Raw genomic sequence first — 19,645 nt, forward strand, 5'->3', positions numbered from 1 at the left:
TGATTGATCAACTAATAAGCTACCAATTAAAAATAATAATTGAAGAGAGAGATGGAGTGGGAGTGGGAGTGGGACCCAAGATGATGTGGGCCGGCAGTTGGTCCCAATATAGCGAAGTAGTGGTAAAGGTACTGGAGGGCCGGCAGGCAGCTTGGTGGGGGGTCGGATGGGGCTCATGCAAGTGATGGCACTGCACACTAATAGTATGGGCGATCTTTCGAGCTAAGCTGCCTGCTTCTATTCCTTGATTAATGACGCTTGAGGCGTGGCTTCCAATGCTTTTGTTTTGGAAGACAATTGAAGGCTCTGACGCCGCCACGGGCAATGTTTTGTATATACTATTTCGAATATTTAAATAATATATTGAATATCTTTTATCTTATAAAAAATTAAATATATATAATTTTATTATTATTATTATAAATAAAAATAATATTACAATTTTTGATTACACCATGATAAATTTAAAGGGTCATAATAATAAAATAAACTTTTAAGAGAGATAATTAATTATTTGAAGGCAAATAACATCTTATAAAAGATAATAAAAATTATATAAATATAAAAATTATATTTTAAATATTTAGATATTAGAAAGGTGAAATTAGAGTGATGAAGGTGTATATTTGATATACATATATGATAAGCTTTAAATTATAAATTTGTTAGATTAAAAAAGAGTTTTAAATTACAAAATAAACAACCATTATATAAAATACTTTTTAATTCATTTTGAACTAACATAAACATTCTTATACTTTACTTTCTCTTATATAACAAATTAAAAATTCTTCACTTTTTAAGTTTCGATTTGAAAGATATTTTTTTTTAAAGTTCTTTAAATAATTATATTCTTGTAAAAGACAAAAAAAATAGATAAAAGTTTCATCTTTCTCTTATATGTTTTACTCTTGCTTTGATTTTTGTTTTACTTACATGCATGAAATTCTTTGTTTTTTCTTCTTCATCTATTATTTTTTCAAGTTCGGTGTGACAAATGGAGAAATCATCACCTCTTCTCTCTGAAACCAACTCAACCGATGATGGATCAACTTTGAGTCTTGACCCGATCTCACAATTGTCTTCCCTGGATGACATGGTTGAACAAAGAGGGGATGCAGCCAGTTGATACAAGTTCTTCTTGTATCACTTCTATTAATCTTTGATGCTCAACAAACATTCCTTAGCGTCTACACAGATGCTGAGCCAACATGGCATTGCACAAATAGTTCCACCTGTAACTCAAGCTCCAATATCTGTAATCTCTCCAAGAGCTCATGGGCTTGGGATGGCCCTTCTCACAAGACAATCATATCAGCATGGAGCCTGGAATGTGCTTCTTCAATTCTCATTGGCTTGCCTTCTTCGTGCTTCTTAGTGGGTTGCCTGTTGGGTGGATTTGTTCTCTCTACACATGGTGACTCATCTCTTGGTCGTAAGAAACTGCTTCTCCTTTCATGTTTTGCTATGTCTATTACTGCTTTTACAACCATTTTCTCCACCGATATTTGGATATACTCAAGTTTCAGATTTGTGTGCGGGTTTTTCGAGCTTCAATAGTCACAACAACTCTTGTTTTGTTAATGGAGAAGGTGGGAAAAAGATGGCGAGGCCAAGCAGGAATTATTGGATTTTTCAGTTTTTCTCTTGGAACATTGACGTTGCCAGCTCTTGCTTACATAAATAGAAATTCTTCTTGGAAAACCCTTTATGTTTGGACTTCAGTTCCGGGAATCTTGTACTGCATAGCAGTCTTTCCTTTTCTTAGTGAATCGCCAAGATGGCTTCTCATCCATGGATATAAGGCTGAAGCTTTGGCAGTACTAAGAAAACTTGCTTCATCATCATCGTCAGTTAATTTTGATAGCTTAAACCTGAGTTTGTCCAATATCCCACTTCAAGAAGAAGTACAGAAGTTCCATCTTTATTCATTCATGAAGGAGATGTTCAATAGAAAATGGGCTTTACGGAGGTTATTGTTGGCTATGGGTGCTGCTTTTGGCATAGGATTGGCTTACTATGGCCTGCTGTTAGGCGTTGGAAATTTAGATTCAAATATATATCTGAGTCTTACTTTCAATGCGTTGTTAGAAATACCTGCATATTTTCTATCCTTTTTTGTTATTGAAAAATGGAAAAGGACAAGTTCAATGCTAGCATTTTGTATAGTAAGTGGGATATGCAGCATAATTTGTGGCATAATTGGCAATGGACAGAAGGTCTTACAATTTGGTCCGGAGCTTGCTTCATTCTTTACCGTCTGTGTAGCTTTCAATGTGTTACTGATTTATGTCACTGAGCTGTTTCCCACGTCCGTAAGAAACTCTTCTGCATCAATGGTGAGACAGGCAGTCAGTTTTGGTGCTGCTTTTAGTCCAATGCTAATTTCAGCTGGGAGGCAAAATGGGTTGGTCTCGTTTGGAGCGTTTGGGTTATTTGTACTGTGTAGTGGTGGATTCCTGGCTTGCTTGCCTGAGACAAAAGGTGTGCCTCTTTGTGAAACCTTGGATGAACAAGAACGTTTAGATGGCAACTCTGTCCATGTAACCTGATCATTGAAGGGAGTGAAATCATATCTTAAATTTTAGTCAGCAGCCGTTGAATTTGTGACCAAGGGCTGCTGGAACTCAGCTTGTTCGAATTGTTAAACAAAAGAAGAAGGATCGCCAGCAAGGTGAGCTCCGATGTAGTGACGTTGGCCAAACGAGCAGGTTTGAGCCAAGCAAAACAACGATACAAGCTCGAGCAAGCTTGTCATGGACTTGTTTTCTTGCTCTGCATTATTTTCCCTGTAATCAAAGCATTCATTAGTTTTGTCAATATAAGTAAATGCTTGAAGAAAAACAGAGAGAAAAAAGTAAGAAATTGTAAAAATAGCAATTATATATATCTTTGAAAATTAAAAATCATTAGACAGAAGGTAGCTGTATTTGTATATATCTTTAGTTTTGTTAATGAATCTACTAAATGACTATTCATAAATGGACATGAAGCTGAGGCCCTGGCGGTAACTTGCATCAACATGCCTTTTGGAGAAGCACAGAAGTTTATTAAGTTGCAGTTAAAGAAAATGGGCTTTACAAAGGATATTGATGGCTATGGTTCCTGCAGTGCTGCTTTCGGCATAGAACTGGATTACCATAGGCTTTAGAAATCTGAAACTCATAAACCAATGGGCCTCAAAATATATTTAACTCCTCAGTTCAGCCCTTTTTAAGCCAATCATTCTCTTTACGAATAATAGAATGAAGCTCCATAAGTTATAGATTTTCTTGAAAAACTAATATTAAATATTATATGCCCTCAATCATGTTCTTAAACATATATGCTACCAGTTTCCAGGACCCTTTCCTCGATAACATTCTTGAGATTGAAAAACTAAAACTATATAAACTTTATACTGATTGAAATCTCATACCTTACATTTGAGATGAGATTACAATATTAAATTTTAATATCATAAAAAGACTTAATTAATAACATGTAAGTTTTATAAACAATGGAAAGGCCAAGAAAAGCTGACATAATAGTTAGTGTATAGGCATCGGTCAATGTTAATTTTGAATTTATTAGTCAATTAATTTCCACTATTTAGCATTAAAATAAGGATTAGTATGAAGTTAATTTTTGAAGTGTAAACTTGATTATCCTCTTCAATACTTCATTGACTGGCATCTCATAATTATCCTCAAATTAACTTGAATTTTTTAATCTTATTTTCTCTAACTAGCTCATATATATTTTCTTCTTCAAGCTTTAAATATATATATCACATCCATTACATCACTTGTAGATTATTTGCATCAAGAAATTGAAATTAATTCAGCTTAATTAAGATGATTAAGAGAGCAAGAAGCTTTAATGGCATATTTAGTCTTTTTGCTTGAGAAACTGTCTGATCTATTGTACAAGAAAACATTCAATTGGATAATTTAGAGGCTATAATAAATAATACATACGAGTCTCTTAATGAAAATTTGATAGCTCTTCAATATAGAATTTAGTTAATATGAGCGTAAATTACAAGTGAGGAATCAATGGGAACATCGCCTTCATGAAGAAGTCCATCATGTGTATAACATCAATGGGCAGTCTGATGATGTGAGAGATAAACGATCACCATGGACAATAATAGGATTGTAATTAATATTTAATTATAGTGTTAAGAGAGAATTAGAGGAGATAATTAACAGAAGATTAGGAATTGGTCCACTCTACCTATTACCCTAAAATGGGTTTATCAAGAATATATATATAATTAAAACATAGATACGATAAACAAGTAACCGTATGAATTGAATGATTGGTACATCTATCGCATGTCTTCGATTGCCAAGGCAACTATTAATAGCTTCTTCAACACAGGTAATTAGCAAGTAGATATAAATTAATTAATTAATTAATTAATTATTAAAACTAAGCTGTTGATGCATAGAAATGACTTTGATAATATTGAATCATTTATAAACCAAAGTTAAATTTATGTTAAAATATTGAATCGTAAACTTGGAATCATGAATGGTTTGTTGAAAAAGCTTCTCCTTTATTTGTTTATTTGTCAATTCCTTTTGGGCAACAAATTTCTTTGCCCTAATGAATGGAGAATCCCTTGGAAGCTTGCGATGTAAATCATGGCTATTAAGACAGTTAAATCATTATTAATGTGTTTTAATCATAGAGATTAAATAATTAACCTGTCGTAAATTTAAATATTGGTGCATTGTTATTGCCTTTGTTTTACAATGAAAGCTTCAAGTTTTTGTGAGCTTAATTATTCTTTTCCTTGGAAATTCAATTCAGCATTCATAAATATGTAACATATAGAGAGAGAGAGAGAGAAAGAGGGATTTGGCATAAGGAAACAATCTAACATATTGAATTACACACATGAATCGAAGAGATCAAATAGTTTAAGGGTGATTAGGAAGAAATTAATTAATATTGACTTTCCTTAAATCATAATCACCACCCTTCCCTGTATTCTAATTGAAAATGCTAATGCAGTCATTTGCTCTACATACTATAAACATCTTATTTTTCTCCATTTTCGTCACTCTACTTTATTATTAAATTAAAAGTAAATTATTATTTTTTTAACCCAATATTTGGGACACCACCTTTTCCTACTACCAAATTCATAAATTACAAATATCTATCCACAACATACTTTTTTTTTTTTTAAATTTACAACAACACAGAAAACCAAATCATATCTTTTTAAATTTAACAAGAATCACACCTAAAAATGTGTGATCTAATTTGGAATTGCATCTTTTCAATGCGATTTTTTAACACAATTATAAGTGAATTGCATTTCTTTGATATGATTTTAGTGATTACGAGTGTTGAGTCGTACCTTAACTATTGTAATCTAACTAATTGATATCTTTTTAGTATAATTTGAATGTCAAGTTTAATCAAATTATCAATGATCGTAATTAAGAGTAATATGATAATTTTAAAAAAAAGTAAAATAATTATGAATAATATAATTATTTATTTTTTGATACTGTGTAAAGAATTTCTATAGAATTTACAATAATTGAGAGTTGGTTTTGCTAAATTTTGGGCGAGAGATACTAATTTACGACTCAACAACCATGACATTGATTATTGACAACTCAAAACTCGTGTTATTGTAATTAGTTGATACTTGATATTCCTCTAGAATCTCAACATGTTTAATAAATTTAAGGGATAACTTCGTTATATATTTTAATTCCCTTGATAACTTGATGTAACTTTACTGGTTTTCATCAAAACAAAATCTATGATGTTTGTAATATTGATGTATAAAATTAATGTCCACCAAAGCACTCAATGAGACCTTGGGGTCCTCCTCACTATGAGTGAACCTGAAGTTATATTTCCAGCACATTTCTGAAATGGAATATATAGCCTTCTGTCACCAATTCATATGGGTCCTCCATGAATTTTCTTGTTCCTTTGGTGCCTAAAAATTTTTATGTTATCGGATCTTTTTACAAGTTTAAATTTGTACTATTAATTGAACTATAGCTTGTTTTTGTGTTTGAAAAATAATAGTTCAAAATCCACATATAATTAGACACAAATTTGATCAGACTAAACTTAAATAAAATTTTGGTATAAAATCAATGAGTTGAAATTAAAATTTGGTTTATTTATGAAAATAAATTTAATCTTTTAACTCACGAGACTTATTTGATCCAAGTTTAAATTTAAATTTGAATAGTTTAAATGGAATTGAATCTTACAAATAACATCACCTTGTTGGTATATATATATAATCAAGTGAAGTACATAAGAAAAATAAGACAGGCTGGTTTTAGGTAACCCCTCTCTCACTCAAATTTGACAAAACTTTTTTCATTTATTTGAAATTATAATATATTTGTGGAGTGGGACCTTTGAGTCACCGTAAGAGGATTCTTGCTTCTAATGATAAATGGTTTTGACAGATTGCCCAAAATTACTAATAAACAAAACATCTAATCACACTGCAATTGGCTATCATCATGTTAAATGTGTTGCCACATGGCCTGTATTTCTCAAATTTCCATGCATTTTTCAGTCACCTGACTCTCCTCTTTCATTTCTTGATGCTTTAATTCGATACCCTTTTAACATTTCACTTCATATATTTATTTGAATGATTACACACCTCATTAGGTATAGCTAGAGCTTTCAGTGATTAAAATAGTGAAAGCAGTCAGTTTGAAGAATGATGTAAAGTTACATATATAGTTTGTTTTACATTGATAAGCTGAGTTTGGGTATATTGTTGGAGATTAGAGAGAGGAGGAGGAGGCAGCAGTGAAATTAAACTAGTGAGAATATGGGTCACAGGTGCTGCAGTAAACAGAAAGTCAAGAAGGGATTGTGGTCTCCTGAAGAAGACGAGAAGCTCCTTAAACACATCACTACTCATGGCCATGGCAGCTGGAGTTCTGTTCCAAAACTGGCTGGTATGATATATAATAAACTTCTCTCTCTCTCTTTTCTCCTGAAATTATTATATATTGATGAATTTGCAGGTTTGCAAAGGTGTGGAAAGAGTTGCAGGTTGAGATGGATAAACTATCTGAGACCAGACCTGAGGAGAGGCTCCTTTACTGGGGAAGAAGAACAGATAATCATTGACTGCCACAGAATTTTAGGCAACAGGTAAACCCAATTCAAATTTTTACCAATAAAAAAGACTGTTTATATAATTTCAATTATGAATTAGGTTATTGTTTACTATTGCATGCTTTTGACAGATGGGCTCAGATTGCTAAGCATTTGCCAGGAAGAACTGACAATGAAGTCAAGAATTACTGGAATTCTTGCATTAAGAAGAAGTTGATCTCACAAGGTTTAGACCCAAAGACTCACAATTTGATCCCTTCTCATCAAAGAGCTTCTAAAAAGCTTACATGCAACATCTCACAAGCCTTCTTCGATCAAGCCATTCCTGTTTTCACTATGAATAATGGACAAATGACACCAATTAATAATAATAAACACATGGAGAGTCCACCTCCAGTTCTCACATTACCTTCACCTTCACCTCCTCTTCAAAATGCTCACCAATATTCTCCATTAATGGCCTCAACAATTTTACCAACACCGACCTCTCAATATCAAATGCAAAACCCTAATTTTTGGACAGCAAATTGTGGTCAAAATTCCCACGACTCCGTTACTACTACTACTACTACTACTTTCCCTAGTGTCTCCTCCATTGAGAGTCGACCCATTTCTTCTTCCTCAACTTCTTCAGTGAACCCATCAGGGTTTGGTCTCCTAGAGGAGAGTTATTCCATTTGGGGCACCGATACAATGGTTGAACCCTATAGAGTATCAAGCCTGGAAGGACTGAAACTTCAAGAACAAGAAGTTAAAGAGAAGGAGAAAAGCAACTATAAAATCTATGAAGTAAATAAGGGTGTTCATCAGGATATGGATTGTTCATTTGACACCTCTAGTTTTGACCTTGAGTTTGTGGAATCCACACTCATGGCTGGTGCAATGTGTCGTGATCTAAGCTCAATCTCCATTGATGATTATGTATGGAACTTTTAATATAGTAATTTGTATGCAACTAAAATAACTATTAGTATATTTTTAATTGCTCAGGTTGTAATTTTTAATTTTGCTTCTGTGTGAACTTTGATTACTTATTTACATCTGAAAAATTTTCTTGCCAAAAAGATGATTTGGAAAGTGTTAGAATTGAAAGCTAATAAAAGGAAATTCTGGTGGTTGCTTTGTGACGGGTTAAATTGAGATGTATTGAAGGGGGACTCCAATTCCTCCGTATAACTAAATCAATTGACCATATTCATTGTTTAATACATACACATTAAGACTCAAGTTAACCATACATTAATTTAATTATCCAACATATTAAAATAATATCAACAATAATACTTCAAACACGATTACAAATTTTGACATGTTATTATATGATTAAATTATTTTTAATTATAGTTAAAATAATGTTTAATTATATAATGATATGTCAATATTTATACTTATTTATATTCGTTATAATTTTACTATTTTTAAGTCTTATAAACTAAAATATGTCTTAATAGTTTAAAAACTCATAAATCATTTAAATAATATTATGTTATTACCCTTTATTGATGGGAAAGCCCATACATTCCGACCGTTTTTTTATGTGTTTTATTAACATAAAATTTGTTATATTGCATATAGCGTTACTTAAATAAGAAAGAGTGTAAAAAATAAATATATATTGACCCATTTAACACGGTTAAAATATGGATATAGTCTAAAAAATGAGTTGAAATTAATGTTGATACACATTATACGTTAACATGAAAACCGAATTTATCATAAACATGATATCAAAATCATTTACAAATTTTAAATTATCATAGACATGTATAGATTATGAATAAAATTCAGAAAATAGATTTTCTTTGATTTTAAAATTAAGAATGATGCATAAGTAATAAGAAATTATCTTAGGAAGAAAGAGATAGAGTCAAATGTTTTATTGACCCATCTAATACGGTTACTTTGAAGACATGGTCCAAACTAATTTAGACATTTTGAGAGATATTGACACATAAATATTATAAGCTAATACAAAGACAAATTAAGACTATTTTATAAATTTTAAAATATAACCCATTGAGTAATAGAGAATAACTATATCATTTAGATAAAACAGGTATAAATTCTAAATATAACTTTTATACGTCATATTTGTATTTATTATTATTAATATATAAAATATTATAATTTTTTTATTTAAAAAAAACAGGAGTCTGAAAGAACTTGCTGTTAAACCCAATAGCTTTGTCGCTTGGTAATGGGCTGGCCTAGTGAAGGCCTGAATTGTCTAAAGTGAAAACTCCGTTTCCCATTTTGGATGGTGCTTTCTTCAGCCGTAGTAGGTCCAGAACCTGCAGCGTGACATTTATAAATGTATTACAATCAAATTATGTATATTTATTTTGAGTATATAAATATATATTTATTTATATATTATTATGTGATTAAGTAATTTTAAATTAAAATAAAATAATATTTAATTATATGATGACACATATAAGTGTGTACACAATTATATATTCAAAATAACATCCAATTATGCTAACTCCTAACTCCTAACCCTCCAAATCATTATCACAAAACCACAATTATTCTCCTAATTTGTTCAAAAATAGATTTTATCAATATTATATGTATCTAATTTTGAATATTTACATTATGTGTTATTATATGATTGATTTTTATTTTATTTTTAATTTAAAATTATTTAATTATATGGTAATACATTATATTAATTATTAGTTTTATTGATAAACTAACATGTCATGATGCTTTTTATATAATTGTATGCCTTTACGGGGACTAGTTAGTTTTTGGTGATGGTAATTTAACTAGTTATTATGTTTGCAATCATATAAATTGCCTTTTTTTCTTTTTAGTTACAGAAATTTTAATACCAATAATAAATATAAGAAAATACAAAGATGGTATACTTTTCATTGCTTTTTCAAGACTGACCCAGCAATTACACAAACATTATAATAAAAAAATAACAATGAAATTAAAAAAAAAGAAAAAAGAAAAATGGTGTACCTTTGCCCCATGGGTCTGTGATCATATAAGTTGTAGTACAATTTCAATTCTCTTGACGCAAAAAGCAAATATTGGTAAACATACTTACCTTGTGGTTAGCAAAAATAATCCCCCATTTTAGGTTATTAATGCCCAACACCATATTGATTCTAACCTTAAATTTGTTTCGTCAATATATTCTAAGTATAAATTTAAGTAGCATACATATATGTTTATGTATGAGACATTAAGAAAAACAAGTATAAAAGCTATATCATTTAATTTGTTAGTAATGTGATGATTATTCATTCTTGCATGGGGAGGGCCATGGAATTGTCTTGAGAAGCACACAAATAGAAAATCTCTTCCAGTGTCCCATTCATGTAATCCCTACAATATTTATCGTGTATCAAGCTCTCTTCCAAATTCTCAAGCTTTGATGGCTTTGTCTCCGCTATGTTTATTTGTGGGAAGTCTTCTACTTCTAATGGTGGGTAAGGGCACGGATATTGAAGGTCTTCTGCATACATATTCGGCATTTGCATTTCCTGCATTCACAAAAAGAAATTTTGGCAGATTATTTTGACTGGGAAATGGAAAAGAAATGTGTCATTGGAGATAGTGACATTGAAGAGCTAGCTAGAGAGTGCGGAAAATGGAAAAGAAAAGAGAGTTTGAGTCAGTCAAAAGCAGTTATGGAAGATGGTGAAGAAAGACAAATATTTGAGCCGGTCTAAGAGATTTTTAGAAGCTATGGGAAGCTAGCTTTATATAGGTAAAAAACACCTTCACCGGTAACTTTTGTTGCTTTAAGATCAAAAGAAAATTCAAAGGGCTTGTATTGGGGGCCATTTCCAACACATGGGCATCAGCCAATCGATTTGTATTTTCTTTTGTGTGTGAATGCAATGAGGGTGATCGATGGTGTTTAAAGGAAGAAGGATTTAACTGTTGTTAAAATTTTGAGCGTCAAGGTCAAGCGCCCCTTGTTGATAAAGCAACGACAAAGCAAAATTTGCTGGAAATGTAGCCTTGGTAAAGGAGATAATAAAGACATAAATTACTGCGATATAAAAATGTTGAGGCCCCATTTTGAAGAAATGAAGTGACCTAATGCTGACTATCTCACCAATGGCTTTGAAAAAACCATCTTACGTCATGTTCAATTAACATAAGGGGTAGATTCCAATCGGACCAATTGAGACTTAAGTTTATGTTATTTGAATAAAGTAAACTTGAGTTATGTTCCACCTTCAATCGATACTATTTACCTTATCACAACATTGTTATTTTTGTAATATTACTTATTAACTCAAATAAGCTCAAAATCAAATTGAACACGATAGATTCAAACCTCTTCTGTAATCCACCCCTAACTAACATTTATGAATTTAAATAGAAATAAGCATGAGTTTGGATATACCTGAATTAGATTGGAAGAGAAGTCGACGCCAAGTGAATACATATTAGCTGCACTGTTGGCTTCGTCAGAGACAAATGGAGCTTGTAACTCATCAGTTGTGCCGACAGTTTCAGTGGGAGTTCCTCTAGTGAAATCTGAAGAAGAAGTATCAGATGGCAATTTATTATTAGAGTAATTGAAATTCTCATCTTCGGCTTCTCTTCCGTGGGAACTTTCAATCCCACTTGTGTCATCTCCTAACATTAGCTCATCAGAGACCCCAGCCATTGTTTCCTTCTGCAATTCATTATTATTTCCTTGTTCTGTTGTTTTAGAAACTTGTATTGATTTCTTGAACACGCGACATAATGCATAAGAATCCTGTAGCAAAACAAGATTACTCTGATTAAGTGTGCACAATCACTCACAGATTGATGAGGCAAAAGAGTATCATACAAAGATCTAAAAGCAAGGTAAGAAAGATGGAAAAACAAAAAGAAACAAGAAACTGAATCAGAAAAAGAAGAAAAAATGAGAGTAAGTACACACTAAAGTCAAGAACAAAGAGTCTTTCATTATAATGGTGACAAGCTATTTCTCTTCTTTAGTAAGGAGAAAGATTAAAAAGAAAGAGATAGACAGATCATGCATGCTTGCAAAATTATTCTTTTAAAAGATGGAGATTTGTTCAACAGTGTCAAATAGAGAGAGAAAGAGATCAAATTCATATCAAGAACATACATCTAGTTAGAATTCTTACCTTTAAGGAAGAAGAAGCAGTGCCGCACAAGGATTCAAGTAAACGATATTCATGCATGACCCAATTAGTTCGAATGCCATGGGGAGCCCTACCTTTATAATAAACCAAAGTTTTCTTCATCCCAACTGACCGTTTGTGAGATTGCACCGTTCTGTCTTTTCCGGTGGCTTTCCAGTAACCGGTTCTTGTTGCCCGGTTAGTTCTTGACCCATTTGGATATTTCTTATCCCTAGGGCTAAAAAAATACCACTCCATATCTTTCCCAGGCAAATATGACTTGCCTGTTTGAGGATATATAAATCATCCATTATCAAGTATATGATATAAGAACATGTAAATTAGAATCATATATAATCAAGTAAATACCTGGTAAATCCCATGGTTCATGCTTGTAGAGATCAATCTCTGGGATAATTTCAAGCTCAATAGTGCGACCTGTAATTTTTCGATCAAGATAATAAGCAACAAGCTCTTCGTCTGTAGGATGGAACCTGAAACCAGGAGGGAGGCTCATGGGTGCCATTGAAACCAGCCAACAACAGATAGATATTACACAGAGAGGGAGAGCAAAAGAGAGAGAGGGAGAGAGGAGAGATAGATAAAGTGTAAACTAAATGTTGATGTAACAGGAACTGTACTAAACTGGCTTGTGCGATAATGAACTATATAAGCCACTATTGGGACCATACAAGAAATATTAACCTTTAAGATTTCAGTCTATCACATGGTTACCATTTTATGCAAATCTTAAGAGAAAATTAACAAGGATAAAGAAAAGGGTGAGTTGTAATTAAGCTGATGATGGAGGATTAAAATGAAGAAGGAGAATACGTAGATCATATGATAATAATAACAACTTTGGCTTTAAAAGATTCCGTGTCAAATGATTTGTGTGAAAACCCACAAGGAGAGGATAAGAAGCTTCTCTCATCTGCTTTTGCCTGCTCACAAACTAACAAAAAAACCACACCCCCTCTCAAAAGCTCGTGTGGGGGCACTGCACTGGCCGTCCATACCCTAGAACACGCAATACTAGGCCTCTTCCTCTTATTATTTTACTCACAATTAGTCATAATGTATAGATATAGTATTGTTTAATATTAATTAATTGTAATCGTACTGTGTTTTATTTCAATTCCAAGCGCATATTTTAAGGGCCAGCAAGCTTAGCAACATGATATCATCGACCTTAATTAGAATGAGATAGACTTGAATGCACGATTAACACAGGTTAATTGGATCACATACTGAAATTGGCATTTTTATAATAATAAAACTATATATATATATATTTTGAGTATATAATTAAATAATATATTATCATATAATTTAATAATTTTTAATTACAATAAAATTATATATACACATTTTTTAATATATAAATAAATACATATATGATATGTTATCAGATAATTAAATAATTTTAAAATAATAATAAAATATTATACAATCATATGATAATATATTATATGTATACCATTTATATATTTAAAAGTGTATACGGTTAGTATTATTCTTTAAATTAAAGATAAAATAATTTTCAATTACATAATAATATCTTATATATGTATTTAAAACTGTATATATATATAATTGCTAGTTAATTTCATTAATTCTTCAAGCATGCATATGCATGTACAGTTTGGTTGATGTAATCTTGTATCTCTTAATTGGAAGTTTAATGTCTTGGAAATGAACCATGAACAAATAATAAGATAATTCTTAGCATTGTTTTCAGTTCCCATTCTTCTTATTTTCGTATGGATGCCAGTGGGGAGACCATTAATTCATTCTCCTGCGATAACATCATACAAATCAAACAAACCCAATTCAATTCACATATGAATAAAATAAACCCGTCCCGATGCATGGATGACAGCTTTTGGAAGAGGTCATCCAACTAGTGTAGTTGAAGATTATGAAGAGGCGGGATGCTATGTGTTTATATATTGAACCGCATATATTATAATATGATCATATTATAATTTAATCTAGACAACCCTATAGTTTATTGTCAAAAGATTTAAACTAAACAAATGAATATATAATTTAATACGTAGTTGATCAAATACAATCATTCCTTACTTTTCCTTGACGGTGGTGTAAGCTTCCCTTCCCGACATTCATATACTCTTTAGCATTTTAAACACCTTATTCAATCTAACCACTGATACCTGATAACAAGTCTTAAAGTTTTTTGTATATTTCACATTTATAATAAGTACCTTTTTGCATCAATTCTATTTCGTAATTGTTAGTGATTTTTTCCCATTATATTGTTAATTCTCACGTTCATATCCAGACTTGTACATTAAAAGGTGATTAAAAAAAAATATAAATGTAAGAAATTATAAGGAATACTCTCAAATTCAATTATAAAACTGAAAAATCAATATTGTAAAATCCAAATTAGAGTAGTCGGTTTAACCAATTCAATTTGAACCCATCAATGACCATTTTGAGTGACAATCCAATGGCTTTGACTCTTGGACTATATTAAATTGTGGTTCAATATCGGTTTGTGGGTGAATCATAAATTTACATGAAAATAAGTTGTCATAAATGATGAGAATAATGTTAAATATGATGAGATTGACATTAGGAGAAGTGAAAATGATAATTTATTTGTCAAAAGGAATTGTCAACAAGATAATCAACAACAGAGAGAAAAACTAGAAGATATTAATTAACGTGTGGCTAGGATTTTTCGACCTTTCACATGATTTTTATACACATTGGAGAAATTTGAACTTTGGTCCCTAAACGCATATCAATTTTGCACTAAATAAATATAATATACAATTACTCTTAAACAATTTATTGATTTGACTGTCGGTTGATTTGGAGTGACTCTTTGACCAGAGCAATATCCCGTCTAAATACAAAAACCATGATGAGAATGTGAACTATTGTTGGTGAAAAAAAGGGTTAGACTCGATCATGATAATAATAAAATGATACGTATTGGAGACTTAAACGGGGATGATGGGTCCATAGACACTATATGAAGGATTCTCGCTGCACTTTTATTTATAATCTCAAAGAGAAAAGAACACTTTTATCATTCAACAGGTGATGGCTTGAAGACAGGGCCCTGATTCATCATCTGAGAAATCTACCTGGCAGGCACACCTTCACACTCTACTTTTTCTTTTGTTTTTATATTTTTTATGTTTTAATTTCGTGACTTTAAATTTTCCTGCCATCCAAACGACTTTTTCTTTACTGTAATTTTGTTCTGTGTTGCGCTCTTTCTCTCTCTTCCCCCTTTAATTCCCTTCCTTAAAATATAATTTTCATATCAGTAAAGACATATTCACCACTTTAATGATGACAACACTCAATCTTTGACTGGTTTGTCTTACTCTATGCTTGTTTACAACTTCATTTTCCACACCCCAATTCTAATATTTACTTGAATAAAATCCCATGCATGTTTTAAGCTGAATGAAAAAAAAAAAAAAGAAGCAAAATTTTAGCATTTGTTGGTGTTAAAATACAAGTTTGAAATAGAGAAAGATTGTAATTGCAACAAGGCTTGTACAAGAATATAGGAAGAATATGCATGAATGATGAGTATCTATAGCTAACCACTGTAGATAAAAACAGCATATTCAGAAGTAAGTAAAAATATCTTATTCTGTTTGCCATCTTTCAATGGCTTTTAAATGTTTTACATATCAACAATGGAATGAGTTGAGTTATGTTCTATGTATCCAGTAGTTAATTTGAGAGAGAGAGTTGTAGGTTTCTTTTGCCGAAAGAACCTTTTATTATTGTCTTTACCAACCGTCCTGCACAATATTTGATAACAGGAACAATGGCTTCAAACTTATGTATGTGAAGGAGAACATACATTTGAGAAGCTTTTGTTTTGATTTGAATAAAGAGAGATTCCAACAGTCTTCTTTGTCGCCAATATGCTCCTTGAGAAAAAGCAAAGTCGATCAGAAATATAATAAACTCAACTCAGCTAAACAGATGGACTAGCTACATAGGAGGACTAGGAGAGAATAAGTCTTACTCTCACATGGATTTCATCCTTTTTCCCCATAATTTATTCAGCTAGAGTGAATTAAAACGATAAATATATGTTAAGTATTGGAATTCTAAAGCCATGCAACCTTTCACACTATGTTAAAGGTTAAAGTAAAGGGCGATGATAATGAGATAGGTAAGCTGAAGATGCAATGGTAGCTACAGTAAAATGGGTAATATTTTAAAGTTTTTTAACAAGTAAACCTGTAAAATTATCGAAAAATTTATATACAAATATAGAAAGAAGTTGGGAATTTGAAGTTCCAAAAATGTCGGCTGTGTATTTACAGATATGGATAGTATAGAAAAGAGAGAAAAGGCCGATGATAAATAGTTTGTCTTGTTAGCATGAGAAATGGCTTTCAGAGAGAAGATGGAATCTGGTCAAATATTGGTCCTGGATCATATTACATTTTCGGAGAAGCATTACATATTTGAAGCAAGATCAGTTCAGATTATAAATCAATTTCAAACATTTCTATGCTAATATTTCATTAACTTTGTTTGCCAGATTTTGAATTTAAAATGAATAATCCCCATCTCTCTCTGTGTGAATATATCTGATTCTTGTCAGTAGTCTGGGGTTCATGTCAAGCTCTTAAATTGGGATGGATTTAAGCCAAACTAAATTTTAATTAGGGTTAATTTGAACTTGACTTATGATTATTTTGAGCTTAAACCTAATTTAGACAAACTGATAATCAATAATGACGAAGAATGTGAATAATAATATTAGAAAACGAGAATAATCATCAAAAAGAAGAAAAAAATCTTTTAAAAGAAAATAAAAATCTAAAAAAGACAAAGAATCACTGATGAAATGAGTTTTGATGTTGACATCAACTATGAGTTAAGCTCTAGAGCAAAAAGTTAAAATTGCCGCAATTTAAGTTGGACTCATTTTAACTAAATAGCAATTTAAGTTGGAATCCAGTCCTATTCCTAAGTTATTGAACTAAAAAAAGAAGGAACTTTTATATTGGGTTGGGTTTTTAGATTTAGTATTGGACTTCTCATTAGTCTAATGGCGGCCCAATCTCTTGAAAAGAGAAGAATAAAATTTATAAATTAATGGCGACTCACCAAGTGAGGGCAACAGGGAGCGAGATGTCGGTACTGTTGAAGAGCGAGACATGGAGGTGGATAGTGAGAAAGACAAGGGACTCAAAGCCCTTCTTTTTTGCGTTCGCCACCGTGTGCGGTGTTGTTCCAGGTGTGATCGGCTACTGCGTCATGCAGTTTACCAATTCTCGTAACCCCCAGCTCGAAACCCAACTCCGCCAGACGGCCCGCCCCGATTCCCTCGTACGTTTCATTTTCATTCCATCAAAATTTCACCTCTTATTTACTCATTAAGGTTCTATCTATTAATTTTTAGACGAATCAATAAGGAATTAAGCAAAGCCTTTAAACAAAAGGTAGTTCAGATGGATTATTGGACCCTCAAAAAAAAAAAGGGAATTAGGGTTTTATTTTGAATGAGTGAAGCGTTTTGCAGAAGAGAAAAAGTTGGTAACTTGATTTCATTTGGATGTGAAGGAATAGATCTTGTTAAATTAGTTTTGGTTTTATAATTCGAGATTATGAGATGAATAATACTACACTTATAAACTTTGCATTCAAATTGAAGAAAGCTGAAAGTTAAAACCTTGATGCAATTCATAAAGACAAATGACATGTACAAGCTGTGGGTACCATTGGTAAAAAAAATAGAACGTCATTGTGAGATTGAGTATTACCTTATTTTTAATTCAAAATTCCCTACAACATGATAATATGTCAGTTTTTTGGTAGTCATTTGTGCTCACCTTTTGTATATGAAGTATTATTGCTATATGTAGTTTGAGAATGTTGCATTATTCTTGTGTGCTCACCTTTTGTATATGATGCATTATTGCTATATGTAGTTTGTGAATGTTGCATTATTCTTGTGATTGTGGATGTTAAGTTATCAGTTGAGTACCCTATCCTTAAAAAAAAGTTACCAGTTGAGTAAGGAAACACTGGTATTTAACAGATCAATAGGGATGTATCTTGTAAAGTTACTTCTTACTTCTTAGACTAAAAATTCAAGGGATCAAGTAAGGGTTTTATACTTCTATTTAGTTCCTTTAGTATTGGATTCAGCTGTTGAAGAATAAAAGAGATGTTTGTTTTGGATAAATTGATATAATTTTTATCTGGATTGCTCTTGTGTTAACCATCATCCTTCACCAGGTTATTTGTTTGGATTTGGTTTGAATTTGTTCTATTTTTATTTTTCTTTCTTTTTGAAAGCATGCTCTTTGTTCTAATGGGAATGTCTTTAGTCTACCCTTTGTCAAGGGTAATGTGAATATTAATTACATATTGTTGGAATGTGAAATGACTGAATTTTGAAATTATTTTTGCTTTTCTTTGTTAAGATACCATTTGACTCAAAAGATTAACTATTTTTTAGTGACCAAATGCAATAACATGATCCAATAACCCCCAAAAAAAAAAAGATAACATGATCCAAAAACTTGAGATGTCAGATTAGAGTCTAACATTAGTATCAAGCTTACTAACAGTGGTTATAACTGTGGAAGCAGAAGGGAGATTTTTTTTTTCTTTTTTTAGTTTACTCATTTAACGCACTACTGAGTTGCTCTTGTTCAGCCAGTTTTGGATCACCAAGTATTATTGGTCCTTCTTTGAGTTAGTTATTTACAGCTGATTGATTTGAATTTGGATCTTTTTCTTCTTTCTGAATGCATGTTCTTTCTCAGATAAAAATGCCTTGACAGTTGTGTTATATATCACTTGTGAATTAGATGATGGGAAAGGTAAATCAAGAGAGACTAGCAGAGTACCTAGGGGAGCTGCAGCGGAAAGAGGATACAAATGACAGATATGTAGCTGCTTTGAGAGGAGAAACACTTACTAGAAAACCTTATGTGAGAATTCAACCAATTCCGAAGGAAAATACTACAGAAGCTGACAGGGATTCCAAAACTGACAAAGCTCAAAAGAAGTAGATTTGGGGATGGGATCTGTTGTTTTCGCAAATGCTTTCTGTATTTAAGGTTTCACATACCTTGATAAAAATCTAAAAGGTCAATTGTTAGATGTTATGCTAAATTTTGTGGATTGTGCGTGTGATGGAATAATTCAATGTTTAGCCTTTGTTGGCAGTTTTTTTTTTTTTTCGGAATGTTTACCGGTATTGTTTTTTTCTCTCAGAACAATCTGCCTTTGTATCACATTATTTTTGTTATATTATACATTTTGTCCTTTTAAATGGTTTGCGGTTGTGAAGCCTTAAGCTTGTTAGCTGATATTTCAGGACTTGCAAACTTCTGTTTAGTTTTACAAGCATGTGATGTTTAATAAAGTGCTATAACCAGATAGCCCATGAAGTG

The 19,645-nt window shown here is 31.8% G+C and overlaps 3 protein-coding genes and 1 pseudogene across 3 annotated transcripts; 3 read left to right on the forward strand and 1 right to left on the reverse strand.

Annotated features, from left to right (window-relative positions):
- Positions 1-997: 997 nt before the first annotated feature.
- Positions 998-2,835, forward strand: LOC123207296 (annotated as a pseudogene).
- Positions 2,836-6,817: 3,982 nt separating this feature from the next.
- On the forward strand, positions 6,818-8,046 carry LOC123207300 (MYB-like transcription factor 4). The gene is made up of 3 exons (XM_044624660.1): positions 6,818-6,947; positions 7,017-7,146; positions 7,242-8,046. The coding sequence occupies exons 1-3, from the start codon at positions 6,818-6,820 to the stop codon at positions 8,044-8,046; spliced, it is 1,065 nt and encodes a 354-aa protein (XP_044480595.1).
- A 2,187-nt stretch (positions 8,047-10,233) lies between these two features.
- Positions 10,234-12,852, reverse strand: LOC123207310 (NAC domain-containing protein 45-like). The gene is made up of 4 exons (XM_044624677.1): positions 12,591-12,852; positions 12,225-12,505; positions 11,486-11,845; positions 10,234-10,610 (listed from the first exon to the last, which is right to left on the reverse strand). Exons 1-4 carry the CDS (start codon positions 12,745-12,747, stop codon positions 10,368-10,370), a joined length of 1,041 nt encoding a protein of 346 aa, XP_044480612.1. The 5' UTR covers positions 12,748-12,852; the 3' UTR covers positions 10,234-10,367.
- Positions 12,853-17,336: 4,484 nt separating this feature from the next.
- Positions 17,337-19,524, forward strand: LOC123207302. The gene is made up of 2 exons (XM_044624664.1): positions 17,337-17,567; positions 19,058-19,524. The coding sequence occupies exons 1-2, from the start codon at positions 17,370-17,372 to the stop codon at positions 19,259-19,261; spliced, it is 402 nt and encodes a 133-aa protein (XP_044480599.1). The 5' UTR covers positions 17,337-17,369; the 3' UTR covers positions 19,262-19,524.
- The last annotated feature ends 121 nt before the right edge of the window (positions 19,525-19,645 follow it).

Source organism: Mangifera indica, unplaced genomic scaffold (genome assembly GCF_011075055.1).
Source record: "Mangifera indica cultivar Alphonso unplaced genomic scaffold, CATAS_Mindica_2.1 Un_0070, whole genome shotgun sequence".
NCBI classification, from domain to species: domain Eukaryota; kingdom Viridiplantae; phylum Streptophyta; class Magnoliopsida; order Sapindales; family Anacardiaceae; genus Mangifera; species Mangifera indica.

What these genes read in the sequence shown, in the direction of transcription:
- LOC123207300 (XM_044624660.1), top strand. Translation starts at nt 6,818, where the DNA reads ATGGGTCACAGGTGCTGCAGTAAACAGAAAGTCAAGAAGGGATTGTGG. An exon ending in TTCTGTTCCAAAACTGGCTG is followed by an intron (nt 6,948 to 7,016) that starts GTATGATATATA and finishes ATGAATTTGCAG; the next exon opens with GTTTGCAAAGGTGTGGAAAG. An exon ending in CACAGAATTTTAGGCAACAG is followed by an intron (nt 7,147 to 7,241) that starts GTAAACCCAATT and finishes TGCTTTTGACAG; the next exon opens with ATGGGCTCAGATTGCTAAGC.
- LOC123207310 (XM_044624677.1), bottom strand. Translation starts at nt 12,747, where the DNA reads ATGGCACCCATGAGCCTCCCTCCTGGTTTCAGGTTCCATCCTACAGAC. An exon ending in TGAACCATGGGATTTACCAG is followed by an intron (nt 12,506 to 12,590) that starts GTATTTACTTGA and finishes ATCCTCAAACAG; the next exon opens with GCAAGTCATATTTGCCTGGG. An exon ending in TCTCTTCCAATCTAATTCAG is followed by an intron (nt 10,611 to 11,485) that starts GTATATCCAAAC and finishes TTGTGAATGCAG; the next exon opens with GAAATGCAAATGCCGAATAT.
- LOC123207302 (XM_044624664.1), top strand. Translation starts at nt 17,370, where the DNA reads ATGTCGGTACTGTTGAAGAGCGAGACATGGAGGTGGATAGTGAGAAAG. An exon ending in CGGCCCGCCCCGATTCCCTC is followed by an intron (nt 17,568 to 19,057) that starts GTACGTTTCATT and finishes CTTGTGAATTAG; the next exon opens with ATGATGGGAAAGGTAAATCA.